The sequence below is a fragment of the Heterocephalus glaber genome, unplaced genomic scaffold (genome assembly GCF_053883595.1).
Source record: "Heterocephalus glaber isolate CG9 unplaced genomic scaffold, H.glaber_assembly_v1.0 deba00000818, whole genome shotgun sequence".
Lineage (NCBI taxonomy): Eukaryota > Metazoa > Chordata > Mammalia > Rodentia > Bathyergidae > Heterocephalus > Heterocephalus glaber.
In genome coordinates this window covers 6616601-6631450 of record NW_028258164.1, presented here as the reverse complement: position 1 = coordinate 6631450, position 14850 = coordinate 6616601, and the positions used below count along the sequence as shown (strand labels likewise).

General features: G+C 41.1%; 1 protein-coding gene and 1 pseudogene across 1 annotated transcript in view; both read left to right on the top strand.

The window, feature by feature from the left end:
• Cd109 (CD109 molecule) overlaps window positions 1–14850 on the top strand; it is a 150033-nt gene that overhangs the window by 993 nt on the left and 134190 nt on the right. The window contains exon 2 of the mRNA XM_021243725.2: window positions 258–430. Coding sequence (XP_021099384.2) covers window positions 258–430 — 173 coding nt within the window. The remainder of the gene's footprint in view (window positions 1–257; window positions 431–14850) is intronic.
• LOC147828940 (cardiolipin synthase (CMP-forming) pseudogene) lies at window positions 437–6125 on the top strand (annotated as a pseudogene).

The following is a 14850-nucleotide window of genomic DNA, read 5'->3' as shown; positions in this document are numbered from 1 at the left end:
TTACACAGTGGCTCCTCCTGTGCCATTTGTGGTTAATAACATGCAGATCACAACATAGCCTTCTGCATTATAATTGTTTTGGGAATTATTCTTGTTTCAGTAGCATTTCCATGCACTGCTGAACAGAGCAGCGGGGCAGTGTTAACAGTACCATGTGCAGTAGGCACAGCATGGGGAGTTTATTTACTGTAAAATCTGAGAGTCACAAAAGAGTGGAACTGTGAGGATAAGAAACTGTTTCTTGTTGGGCTCCCCAGGCCCAGCTTTCTGGTGACAGCCCCAGGGACCATCAGGCCTGGAGGAAATGTGACTGTCGGGGTTGAACTGCTGGCACACAGCCCCTCACAGGTCACTGTGAAGGCCGAGCTGCTCAAGAGGGCGTCAAACCTAACTGTCTCAGTCCTGGAAGCAGAAGGAGTCTTTGAGAAAGGTAAGATAAACCTTGTAGACATACTCTTCTGCAGTCATAATTGCAATATGTTGATGAAGCAAGTGGAGCATTGGAACCCAAATGTGCAGTGACTCACATTTAAGTCCCACTCATGTGGTGTCTAACACGGTCTTCCTTTCGGCTCTTCCAGAGACCCAGGTTCTTTCCCTTTGTGGCTGTGTCATCAGCACATGGTTCCCAGGCTGCCTGGGACAGCACAGATCCTCTGTATGGGAGAGATCTTTATGGGTCAAGCCATGGGGATGGCTCCTGCCACCGCCTCCATGTTCAGAGGCAGCAGAGGCTGGCACATGCTCTCTTATTTTGAGTCTGAGTTCTACTCTTGTCTAAAATTATATTTGGATCAATGAATGCCCCCTTTTTAAATGCTAAGGGAAAAACAATTTTAGGGATCAATACTTATATTTTTTCATTAAAATGAACATTTGTTGTAATTTTTCCTGGTTGCAAGATCTAAACCCAAATCACTCACGATTCTACCACTTAAGCATAAACTATTAACTAGAAGTATGTTTAGATACTTGTTAGAGGTCAGAAACTGAGGCATAAATTCCTGTAATGTTGAGTTATTTAAAAAAATCATTTAAGGGCACGTAGTGAAGGATGGATGAGATTCTACAACAGTTCTTTATATAAATTGATCTCTGCCCATTTAGAGAAGTTAACATTATCATCAAATGAGATACAACACAAGCCTATTTGCATCTGTGGATCTTTCTCCACTGGAAGCTGACTGCCTGGATGAGTAAGTTCCAGATAAGAGTCAGGAAGAGGGGTGTTTATGAGGGGACAGGCCACTTTGTCCGCTTACAGGAGCAATGTCAGGGAGGTAGGGGCCTTGTTTACCTGGAGAGGAAGTGTAGGTTAATTCTTGAGATTGTAATTGAGTCCTAGCACCTCTACCATATGCTAGTTCTATGGTCTTGGGCAGGTTACCTAGTTGCTCCGAGCATCAGTTTCCTCATAGCTAAAGTGTGGATAAGAAAAGTGACTTCTCTGGACTTCTGTAGCACCTGTTAGGTCCTCAGTAAAGAGTAGTTGTTAGTGCGGCCGTTGTGGCCCGCGAGTGCTGCCAGCATGGTACGTATCGAGGGGCGCCGTGCCCTGCGATGTGAGTTAGGGAAGGTCACTTGTGTTGTGCCAGCCGTGGTGGTCTCCAGACCCCACTCTCGCCCTCTCTGCACCCGTTACTGGAAGGGCCTCTGCACATGACTTCGTGTGAAAATCCATGGACAATTCCAAATATGTTGTCAATGACAAGGATTGGCTTGTCTCCAGTTTTGGGCTATTTGATTATTGAAGAAGATTTTAATGTTGCACTTGGAGTTTTTGCTTTAGGTGGACTTACTGATTTGTTGGATGGATTTATTGCTGAAAACTGGGCCAATCAAAAATCAGCTTTGGGAAGTGCTCTTGATCCACTTGCTGATAAAATACTTATCAGTGTATTATATGTTAGCTTGACCTATACAGATCTTATTCCAGTTCCACTTACTTATATGCTAATTTCAAGAGACATAATGTTGATTGCTGCTGTTTTTTATGTCAGATATCGAACTCTTCCAACGCCGTGAACACTAGCTAAGTATTTCAATCCTTGCTATGCTACTGCTGGGTTAAATCCAACATTCATCAGTAAGGTGAACACAGCGGTCCAGTTAATCTTGGTGGCAGCTTCTTTGTCAGCTCCATTTTTCAATTATGCTGACAGCATTTATCTTCACATACTGTGGTGTTTTACAGCTTTCACCACAGCTGCATCAGCTTACAGTTATTATCATTATGGTCGGAAAACTATTCAAGTGATAAGAGACAGATGAAAGTCACCCATTACCATTAGCAAGAAAGCAATAGACATCAGTGTCGGCAGTGCCAGTGTAAATCTACAGGAGTTCCCTATTTTCGTGTTCAGCTTGAAAATGGACTTGTCAGAACAAACTGTGTCATCAGAATTAAAGTAGTGTGCATTGAAGAGAAGCTTGATCATGTGCATATGCAGAATTTCCAATGTATTTTTAAAATACAAGTAAAACTATAATTTAGAATTTTTAATCTTAGGTTTCTTGATTAATTTATAAGAAATTATTCCAATTATAATCAGTCTTTTTTATATGTTTTTTAAAAACAGCTCAGCATGGAAACTGAAGAGTAGACACCTCGAAGTAGACTTTAGATTGCTCACAAAACAGTAGTGAATTTGTTGGGATTAAATACACATCCTACACATATCCTCACAGCTTGGCTGTAGATGTTTATGTTTGATTTTTAAACCTGTATACACAGTAGCAGTTTGTGTGGTTACTATTTGATCATTTATAATAATGAGAATAAAGTTAGCTTAGCTGTGGATAAAGTGAAATGGTAAAGAGATTTAAAATAAGTTTGAAAATGAGTAAGAGGGCTGGGGATTTAGCTCAGTGGCACTGCGCCTGCCTTGAAAACACAAGGTCCTGAGTTCAGTCCCCGGTACCAAAAGAAAGATGGAAAATGAGTAGGATGACTCAAAATAGAAGATATTGAAATTTGTGTTCAGAAGTCTTCCAGCCTCTCAGGTGCCTAAGAGTTCACATGACAAGTAACAAAGTAGTTGAAGTAAAAGAACATGTCCATTAGCCTTTGCTCCAAAAGTCTGTGAGTTACTTATTTCCACAGTCACTGCATTTCAGATGCAGCAATGTTTCTATGATACTGGAAACTACACGTATGTTATGTAAATAATGTGAAACTGTATATTTTTCAAAAGTTTTTTAAACTTTGGAGAATCTTTTGTTAAGATGTTAAAGAAATAAAAATACTGGGAAAACAAAACAAACAAACAAACAAAAGAGTAGTTGTTAGTGTTATTTGTAATGATACCGAAGAAGAGGATGTAGAAAGCATCACTGGGGCAGACCGCACTTGTGACACTGAACTGTCATTTCTGAAAATCACTGCACCCTGGTCTTATGAAAACACAGAAGTATTAAGTCACGGGAGATAGTACTTATGGTGGTTACACATCTATTATTTGTCCATTAAGAACTGGTAATTTTGGCTCTACTAGTGTGGCAGTTTTACTGCAGTCCAGAGGTCCAGAATTACATGATTTTGATAAATTATCTGAGCTTTGCTTGAGTATTTGCATATTCTTGTTCTAGAATTTCTCCTACTACTGTTTTTTCTGCAACCTCCTTTATCAGTTTCTCTTCTGAGGGTACATGCCACTGTGGTTTGGTTTTAACTTTATTCTTAGATGTTTTTTCTGTTGGGAGGGACAGCCATCATCTACCCCTGGGTAGGATCAAATACTGTGCTCAAGACTGGGTTGGAAAACTCTGTCCTCAGAGCAGGATGGATCCCTGAAAAGGAAAGAAGGAAAATGCTACTTCTTTTGCAGTGGGTTTTGACTTCGTCTTAGTTTCATGGAAGCTACCATTGCCAAGAGCATTTTCCCTCTTTCAAAGCAGAGTGCCTCTCTGTGATCAGGGGCTGTGAGTATTGTTCTCAGCGCAGATGCTTCCTGTAATGAGAGGACGTAGGAATCAAGATATTTCTCTCTCCCTGTCCTCACATCTTTTGCTTTATCTCAAGTTGTAAGAATAAGTAGTTGAATGAAGAATTCTAGATCTCCAGTCTGCACCTTCATACAATTACTACTTTGTTTTGTATATTTTCTCCTCCGTCACATAACACAAACAAACGCATCTGAGATCTGATTGCTTCATTGGTTTTTTTTTTTTAAGGTACTGGGGATCAAACTTGGGTCCTTGTGCTTGCGCAGCAGGCGGCAAAATCACTGAGCTAAATCCCTGGCCCCTCTTCATTGGTTTACCAGGAGGAGGTTTATCTTCTAGCAGAACTGAGCATCTGGGCTTCTTAGAAATTCCCAAGATGCAGTGGGGGTGTCTCACTATAACCAGAATGTATTTCTGGCTAAATTTATGTCAGAAATAGTAATAGCAAAAGATTAAGATTGCAGAATGTGCTTTAATAAAGGCAGAAAAACAGACTTACTTTGGGGAAGAGTTCATTTATTTGCTTGACAAATGTGGAGGAAATTTTATTTATGTTTCCATACTTGAGACCAGGAGCACTGGTTGCATTACAAGTCATTTTAAAAATACATTAGTCCTTGGGCCAGGGATTTAGCTCAGTGGTTCCGGCACCTGCCTTGCAAGCACAAGGTCCGGAGTTCGATCCCCGGTACCAAAAAAAAAATTAGTTCATGTTTCCTGGGACTGATTATTGTTATTTTTATTTTTGGTGAACACTAGCTCTTTAGAGAAAGTGTTTCTACTAAAAGTTTTGCAGTTCTGTAAGATATATTGATGCCTCTTTTTGTCTGTTTCTGTTTTTTGAGACAAGGTATTGTAGTCAGGGTTTGCAAGGGAATAGATTTAATATAGGACACATAATTTATAGGATTATTTTATAATGTTCACCCAAAAAAACAAATGCAGAGGAGTGCAAGAGATCTGTCTGTGCACTAGAGACCCAGGGAATCCAGCTGAGGGCCAGGGTTCCACAGCAATGTCCTGTACAAGTCCACCTGGAGGCCTAGAGCCCACGACAATGTCTCATGGAGGTCCTTATCAAGCATCTGCACCAAGAAGGCCCAAAGGCCAGTGGTGGAAGCTAGAAAGTTGGCACCAGAGGGGGTGAAGGATTTGTGTCACCAGGCTGAGGGATCTATACTGGAGCCAGAAAATGAAGCTCAGAGCTTCCTCGACGAGAACAGTGGCCATTCCCAGCAAGTACCTGAGCTCATCCAAAGATGAGAACAGCCAAGTTTGCATCAGGAAAACCAGCCATGGCAAGCTTCTTCTAGAAAATTAACAGTAAATGATCTTCCCCACCAGTTCTCTTTTAATGCCCTTGGCAGCAGTCCTCATGTGGGTCCTCCATGCCCAGACCATGCTGATTCAGTTTAGTGGGGCATTCCAAGTTGACCATTAGTTAATCCACCACAGGGTCTCACTATGCAGTTCAGGCTGGCTTTGAACTCACTGTGTAGTACGGGCTGGCTTCTAGTTCTAGGCGATCCTCCTGCTTCAGCCTCCCGAATGTTGGGATGACAGGCCTGCACCACCACGCCCAGCTTTTGAAACCTCTTTAGTGGTGTGATTCAGACTTTCCAGTACTTGTCATTATTGCCATCATGCAGCAGCATTAACACCATCTTCTCTACAGTGAGTACAACTAGCTTCACCGTCTTCTTCTGTATGAAAGAGCTGGTTTAGTGAGCATAACTGGCAGGATGTAGTGAAAGCCCAGCAGGAATAGATAGCAGGGGAGAGGACAGAGCTTGCGTGGCTTGGGGTCAGGCAGACTAGATATTAAGTGGAGATGGACTCTCCCCTTTTCTCTTCCCTTTGGGGTTTTATTTCTGTCCCAGTGCAGTGTGGACCTGGAGTTCCATACAAATCAAGAAAAAAGTGAAGCACATTTGACTTACAGGTCAGAAATCAGAACTCTCTTCTTATCTGTTGAGGCAACTGAAGGAATTATTTTGATGTCCTTGAAATCCTAATCTCTGTCTTATTTTCCCTTCTCTTTCTATAATTCAAAATTTTCATTTATAATGGGAAGAAAGTATTCAAATGGGAAGAAGAACAAGGGAAGAGGGAGGGAGAAAGGAAGGAAGGGACAAGGAAAAAAAGGTAAAAATAGAAGGAAAAAATTGAAACAAAGCTTTTGTACCTAGGGAGGGGAGGGGGCTTGAGGGGGGGATGGGATAAAATAAAAAAAAAGCAGCAGGCAAAAAATTTTTTTTTCTTTATGAACTTTCACTATTTTCCTGAGCAAAATTTATTTCAAATTAGAAAGAGCCTAACCTTTCCTTCTCCATTAATGAATTCATCGTCACTGGTTTCATGTATACCCAGTGAAAACCAAGGCCGAACTGGAATTGGCAGCGAGATATCTGGGCCTCCGCGTGGCCTCCCCGATGGTTCCTGGGTGGGCTCCGCCTGGGGTGCTGGCCCGAGCTGTGTGCATCTGTGTCCTTGATTACTTCCTGTTTCTCTTTTCCTTAGAATACCGAGTTAATGGGGTGTGTTTACTTTCTAGTTTTTTTTTTTTCCATACTGCGGATCGAACTCAGGACCTTGCGCTTGTAAGGCAGGCGTTGACACCACTGAGCTAAATCCCTGGCCCTTGCTTTCTAGTCTTTAAGAATTAAAAAATCTTTGTCTTTTGTTGTCTTTCTCACTTTTACTATGGAGTATTTTCTTTTCCATCTTGGTCAGATGGGGATGAAAATTTTAAAAAATTTGATATATTAGCTGAAAAACTTAAAAAAAAAACCCCATCTGGTTAAATTAGGATGGCTTTCTGATGGAAACAAAGCCCCGAGTGTACATTCATGCTGTCCTAGATCCAAATCAGCTCCATGGTTCTTGTGAAAATGGATAATGAGAGCGGTGTGTGGGCATGTCTCCCAGACAGGTTTCCACACGCAGGCCTGAGGTACTCTGGGAATTATTATAAAGGGCGTCGGCTCTTCATTCACATGTCTGTGCTGTGCTGTGGGTCTACATTAACAAGTAGGTATGGCCCAAGGATGAAGGACCCCAGTGTAGTTGATGTGCTGGGATTTGGAACGAGGCTACCTGGATGCAGGGGCTGTGGGCAGTCACGATCTCACCAGGCTTCCATTCTGTCATCTGCAAAACACTGTAGTGGTTTCTGCCTTATACAAGTATGTGGTTATTGTAAGGATTAAATGTGGTAACTTATTTAAAACCCTGAACACACAGAAATCATTCCAGAAAATAGTAGCTGTTGTTATTAGAAGAGAATAGCAACAATTACTGTCAAAGGCAATTATTGATGATCTTGAACTGGGAACTCTATAAATGGTAGATTACTGACAGGGAAGGGGAAGAGATTTAACACAGAGAATATTGAGTTTCCTCATAGTGCCAGGGACTTTATGCACTACGTATATACATATATATATTTTTTTTGGTTCCGGGGATTGAACTCAGGACCTTGCGCTTGCACGGCAGGCACCAGAAGCACTGAGCTAAATCCCTGTCCCTTTATGCACAATATTTAATTTTTACAGTTCTATGAAGTAGGCACTGTTATCTTCATTTTGGAAATGAAGAAACTGAGATTAGGAGAGAACAATTTTCCTGACTTAACCAAGTTAAGAGATGGTAAAGTTAGTTCTGTCTGAGGTCTATAAGTGTTTTTGGGGTTTTATTTTGTTTCTTTGTTTGTTTTGTTTTGTGGTATTGGGGAATGAACTCAGGGTCTTGTGCATTCGAGGCAAGTGGTCTGCCACTGGATACCCCAACCCCATAAGGTTTTTTAACTGCCTGGAGGAGAAAGGCTGAAACATTTTTTGTTTACTTCATTTGGGGATTTCTTTTCTTTTCTTTCTTTTTTCTTTTTTGAGACAGAGTCTTGATAAGAAGCCCAGGTTGGCCTTGAGTTTGCTGTGAAATGTGGGTTGGCTTTGAACTTGTGATCCTCCTGCCTCAGCCTTCCAATTGCTGGGTTATAGGTGTGAGCCATGCCTGGCTTCATTTTGAGATATTGATGCAATGTTGTATGGTCATCTTCCTCCGAAATCATTTTCACATTTGCTTATAGTAGTTTAACCTTAGATCTAATGAAATCTAGTTTGGATCTAAGAATTAGAAGATGAAATGTCAGTCTGCTGCTAACTTGTAATGAACTTCATAGAATTTTGGAGCTGGAAGGGACCTCAGAGAAAAGCCAACCCAATGAGCTTCCTTATGCTGAGGAGACAGAAGAGAGGGACTGTGTTTGGGGACTTGGCCAAGGTCATACTGCTCTTTGGTGGGTAACCTGGACACAGATTGTAGGCTGCCCAATCTTTAGCCCTCTGTTATTCTCATTGCTCTGAGGAAGCTTTCCTAACGTGGGGGCTTTGTGTAAGACCTGTGATGTATTTGCTAAAGTGGATTCTTCTGATATGGAAGAAAGGAGTTTAGAAAACGCTTCTGTGCACATTTGTCCAGGTGTCTTGCTCCAGCTTGTGGAGGTGGAACAGTTCTTTATGGTTCTGCATGGGGCAGGGCCGGACTAGGAGCATCACAGTTCTTTAAAACATGAAATTCTGTTGCTGTGTTTCTCAAAGTGTGTGTGGTAGTTTTTTTTTTTTTTTTTGGTACCAGGGATCGAACTCGGGTCCTTGTGCTTTTGAGTCAGGCAGTGGAACCACTGAGTTAAATCCCTGGTGCTAGTTATTAAAAATGCAGATTTACGGCCACCCTTGAGACATGAGTAAGGTCCAGGAACCTAAATTTTGTGCTCAGCCACCCTCACGTGTGATTCTTAGCCACATTAACACGAGAACAACTACAGTTTCATGTCTCACAAATTGTACTTGACCGAGCACTGGAAGCCTTGAGTGATCGTGTGCCTTTGCAAGCCTGTTGTGATTTACGGGCCCTTCACGTTGCCTTCCCAGGGCCCCCCTAAGCAGTGGTGGCAGTTTTCAGCATCGGCGAGACATCCCTTGGGGCTCAATTGTGAATCAATGATTGGGTGAAGTTGAAAGTAAACATGCTAATTCTTTAAATTCCATTTAAACTTGTGCCTCTCTTCTAATACTGAATGAGTCACCATTTTTGTGACTCACTGAAGGGCTGGGTGGAAATAGAAATCGGATCCTGTAGGAACTTGGGTGGGGCTGCTGTTTATCCTTTATGTTCTGTTAAAATGGCTTTATAGTGCTGAAACTAGTTGTTTTCCCAAAGACATTTCCCTTCATTAGCTTATGATTCATTGACTGTTTCATTGTGTATGAAACATGAATAAATGTGTGGGGAGGTTAGGGAATAAGAGGAAGGAGAATATTAAAGGTTCCAGAAGAATAATATATAAAATTAAAAGCACACCAGAACTGCTCAGTGGATACTAAGTTGTAGTATCCATTAAAATAAGTTGAATAAGATTTCTGGCTTGAAAGACTTGGTGAATGCTGTTACCACACACGGGCATGCACATACACGCTCTGCAGAAAGCCAGAGTTTTCATTTCTTGTTTGTATAAAAAGTTCTATGTGGTTTGCAAACAGTGCTTCCTGTGTATGACTCTGTGCCTGGTTCTGTTACCTGTTGTTTGCAGAGGGATACAGATGTCTCTTCATAAATGTCCCACCTCGGCTCCACATCTGGCATCTGGCAGGAACTGTCACTTTGCATAGGAGAGAAAGGAGGGACGTGCTGGGAGACAGACAGCTGGTGGCTCAGTCATTGGCATGAGCAGGAGACAGCAGTGGTGTGTGTGTGCACATGTATGTGTGTGCACGCACGCTTGTGGTACTGAAGATTAAACCCAGGGCCTTCACATTGAAGGGCTTCACATCCTCAGCTCTTTTTATTTTTATTTTTTGGTACTGGGGATCGAACTTGGGACCTCGCACTTGTGAGGCAGGCAGCGGAACCACTGAGCTAAATCCCTGGCCCAGCTCTTTTTATTTTTTATTTTGAGACAGGGTCTCACAAAGTTGTGAAGTTTAGCTCAGTGGCACCACACCTACCTTACAAGTGCAAGGTCGCAAGTTTGATCCTTGGTACCACCAAAAAAAAAAAAAGGTGTGAAATTATTCAGGCTGGGCTTGAACTTGTGATCCTCCTGCCTCAGTATCCCAGAGTGCTGAGATTGCAGGTGTGCACCATTCCTGGCAAGATATTGGTTTTTCCACTTACTACATGCTGCCAGATCTGACTTCTAATAGTTTGTTTTGTTAAACAAATTTTTATTTATGTTCATACTTTTTTCTTCTATTATCTTTATCCAGCTTTAGGATTAGCACAATGTTGATTTCCTAGAATGAGGGGAGACGTGTTCCTTCTTTTTTCTGCTTTAAATGTTTGATATAATTTATCAGTTAAAATGTATATGAGCGTGTTGTTGTCATATAGATAGGTTTTCAAGCTAGGAATATACTTTCTTTTTTTTTGGTGCTGAGGATCGAACTCAGGTCCTTGCGCTTGTGCAGCAGGCGGCGAAACCACTGAGCTAAATCTCCGACCCTAGGAATATACTTTCTTTAATAGGTGCTATTCAAATTTCATATTTCTTCCAGAGTCAGTTTCATTACTTTGTTTTCCAAAGTACTTCGTAGAAGTTGTCAAATTTATTTCAAAAAAGATTTTTGTAATATGCTTTCTATATCCTTTGAAATTCTGTAAAATCTATGGTAATGTCTTCCAAATCTTGATATTGTAATTTTAAAAAATGTATAATTGATATTGTGTAATAGGAAGAAAAGGTCTAAAAGAATAGGGAAAGTGGGAGGGGTAGGGGAAAGGAAAGAAGGGAAAAGAAAAAATATGAGAAAAGGAAAAAAAATTGAAACAAAGTCTTTGTAAATAGGGAAGGGTGGAGGGGGTGAAGGGAGGGCAGGGGAATGGGGAAAAAAGTAAGAACCAAGATACGTCATGTAAAGGTACAAGATCCCAATGATGAATGTAACGGTATTTTATACCTAAAATGTACCAGTAAACTTAATGGGAAAACAAAGATATTGGTTTTGTGTGTGTTTTCTGAAAAGATGTTTCATTCTGCTCTTGATATGAGTGTTTTAGGTGGAGATGTCCAGATAATTTGAAATTATTGCTGGAGAGATAGGTTAAGAGATTGTTTTCATAGAGACATAATATTTGAAATCCTGAGGATACAGGAGGTGCCCAAGAGAGATGGAGCACATGGGAAGAACAAGACCAATAGCAGAAGTGAAGGAGCAGGAGAAGTCAATGAAAGGGCTGCCAATGATCAGTTGGGGATGGGCGGACTCAAGAGTGTGATATCTTGAAAATTCATGGAAAAGGAACTTTGGAGAAGGAAGGTTATTTTGTTTTTTGAGACAGAGTCTTGTTATGTAGCCCAGGCTGGCCTAGAACTGGCGGCTATCCTCCTGCGTCAGCCTCCTGAGTGCTGGGATCACAGGCATGCACCAGCATGTCCACTTTGGAAGGTTTTAATGGCACCAAGGAACCCAGAAAATTAGGGAAGAGAAGGTGAAGATGGAGGAAAGGACATGGTGACCCATACGTGAATGATTTTAAGTTGAATTCTGGGATCAAAAGCAACTTTTAAGGAATAAATGAGTGGTAAGAAATCAGAAAGTGATTTTGACTCCACTCTCTTGAGAAGTTTTGCACTTGGAAGGAGAGAAGTGATTTCTTTTCTTTTGTACTGGAGATTGAAAGTAGAACTTTCCCCTGAGCTACATCTCTAGCCCTTTTCATTTTTACTTTGTGACAGGGTCTCGCTCAGTCATTAAGTTGCCCAGGCTGGGTTTGAACTTGTGTTACTCTTGCTTCAGCTTCCTAGAGTGCTGGGATTACAGGTGTGCACCACTATGCCTGGCTAGGTGAATTTTTAAAATCCTTTTTGGGGTGCTGAGGACTGAACCCAGGGGCTTTACACTGGAGTATATCCCTGGGCCTTTTATTATTATTTAAAAATTTTTATTAATACACGTTTGCAGTATATAATGATTCCATTCATGGTGGAGAGTTGGAACATGTACGTAACACACCTCAATTCTGTGCCCCACCGCAGTCACTGGTTTCTTAAAAGACACTAAATAGATAAAAGTGGTTCATGTGAAAGTGAGGAGTGGTAATTCCTTGGGTCTGAAGGGATGGGATTGGGATCTGGGCACGGTTCTTGGTATATCCTTTCTTTACTTTCCTCAGGAAAATTCTCTGAGTTGCCTCTCTTCCCTTGGGAGGCTCAGGGTGAATATGGTGAACGAAGATTTGGTGAGGCGAGCTGCAGTAGGTGGCTAGTGGGCAAGTCCGTGGGTTTGTAGTTCTGAAGCAATGATTCATGAACAAAAATCTGAAGACCAGAGTGGCTAAGAGGTTGGAAATATGTGGGGCGGTAAGGTTTTTTTCAACAGTCACCTAGTGGTTTCCTTTTGGCAGGGCAGTGTTTGGGATTTACATGCATGGAAACATAGCTGGCAGAAATAATTTAGTATTACAAACTATGCTACAATATGTGTAAAATCTCCCCAGGAATATATACACAGGATGTTTATTATTTTGAACATTTTACACATTTATTATGCACCAAACTGTATACGGTACAATGCTGAGTGACAAATTTTTAGTGACCACACTAAGTTCTTGTTTCTCTGCTCTTCCAGGGAAGGAAAGCAGGCTTCATTTTGTGTGCATTTTGAGTTAGCGTTGGGGTTGGTTGGAGTGCTGTGCTGACAGATTCAGGGTCAAGTTGGCTTTCCTGGATTAGAGAGCTAGATGAATGCACTGTGCCTGCAAGTAGGGTGTGTGCATGTGTGTGTGTGTGTGTGTGTGTGTGTGTGTCTGTGTGTCTGTGTGTGTGGGCCTGTGAGAATTTCACTGGTTGCAGAAGTGGTCTACATGGTGGCACAGGGACTTGAGGTAGTAACATGGGTAAGAGAGAGAAGGTCCCAGCCAGCCCTGGTCTTTTTGCCTAGGATCGCTTTGGCTCTTCTGGGTCTTTTGCGTTTCCACATGGATTTTAGGATTGTTGTTTTCTAGTGAAAAATATTGGAATTTTGATGGAGATTGGATTGACTCTATGGATCGCTTTTGGTAATGTGGTGATTTGGGCAATATTTTTCTGCCATCCATGAACATGGTGGGTCTTTCCATCTTCTAGTGCCTTTTTCAATTACTTTCTTTATTCTGTAATTTTCATTATAGAGCTCTTTCACTTCCTTGGTTAAGTGATTCATAGGTATTTTATTTTATTTTAGTACCAGGGATTGAACTCAAGACCTTGTGCTTGCCGAGCAGGCGTGGCACCACTGAGCTACATCTCCGGCCCTGTATTTTATGTTTTTGAAGCTATTGTGAATGGAATTGTTTTCTTGATTTCTTTCTCAGCTAGCTTGTTATTTGTGTATAGAAAAGCTATTTTTTTTTTAACGTTGATTTTGTGCCCTGGAAACATTTTGTAAAGGGTAAATGTAGGTTCTTTACTGCAGCTACTCGACACTGTCTGTAACCTGAAAACAACTCTAGACATCACATAAAAACACGGGCACAGCTGTGTACCAGCAGAAATTTATTTATTTTTAAAAATTACTTAAATTCTTTTATTGGTACATTTTAGGTATACAACACATTTACATTTCTTGTTGGGAACTTGTACCTTTACATGATGCATCTTGGTTCTTATTTTTTCCCCATTCCTAGCCTTCCCTTCACCCTCTCCACCCTTCCCTGTTTACAAAGACTTTATTTCCATTTTTTCCATTTCTCATCATTTTTCCTTTCCCTTCTTTCCTTTCCTCTGCCCCTCCCACTACCTCTACCCCTTTGGACCTTTTCTTCCTATTTTGCATTATCGATTATTTATTCTAATCATTGGTACATTTTAGGTATACAGTATAATGACATTCATCATTGGAAATTTGCACCTTTACATAATCTCTCCTGTTTCTTATTTTTCACCCTTCCCCTGCCCTCCCTACAACCCCTCCATCCCTCCCTATTTACAAAGATTTCATTTCCATTTTTCCATTTTCTCATATTAATTCCATTCCCTTCTTTCCTTTCCCCTACCCTCCCACTTCCCCTTCTCCTTTGCCCCTTTTCTTCCTATTTCACATTATCTATTATACTTTTTAGTCCTTATTTACACTTTCAGTTTCTCACACCAGGGAAACTATTTGGTATTTATACATGTGTGTCCTGTTTATTTCACTTAAGAGTATTGCCTCAGTGTGCATCCATTTAGCTATAAATGTCTCTAATTTCTCATTTTTTATGGCTGAGTAGTACTCCATTTTATAAAAAAACCACGTTTTCTTGATCCAGCCTCCAGTTGATGGGCATTTGGGCTGTTTCCAAGTTTTTTTTTTTTTGGTACCGGGGATCGAACTTGGGTCCTTGCACTTGCACAGCAGATGGTGAAACCACTGAGCTAAATCCCCGGCCCTTCAAGTTTTAGCTATTACAAATTGTGCTGCTATGAACATGAGTGCACATATATCACTGTGGTATGATTCTTTTAATTCTTTAGGGAAGATACCCAGCAGGGGAATAGCTGGGTCAAATGGGACTTCCTGTTCTAGTTCTTTGAGGTATCTCCATACTGATTTCCACAGTGGTTGCACCAGTCTACACTCCCACCAGCAGTGGAGCAGGGTTCCTCTTTCCCTACAGCCCCGCCAGCATTTGTTATTGGTTGTTTTCATGATAGCAGCCATTCTTTCTGGGGTGAGGTGGAATCTCAGCATTGTTTTCATTTGCATCTCTCGAATGACCAATGATGTTGAACATTTTTTCACGTATTTATTTGCTATTTCTACTTCTTTGTCTGAGAATTGTCTGTTCATTTCAGATGCCCATTTTCGGTTTAGGTCTTTAAATTTGGGAGGTCTGATCTTTTTAAGTTCTTTATAGATTTGAGATAGTAGACCTTTGTCCGAGGAA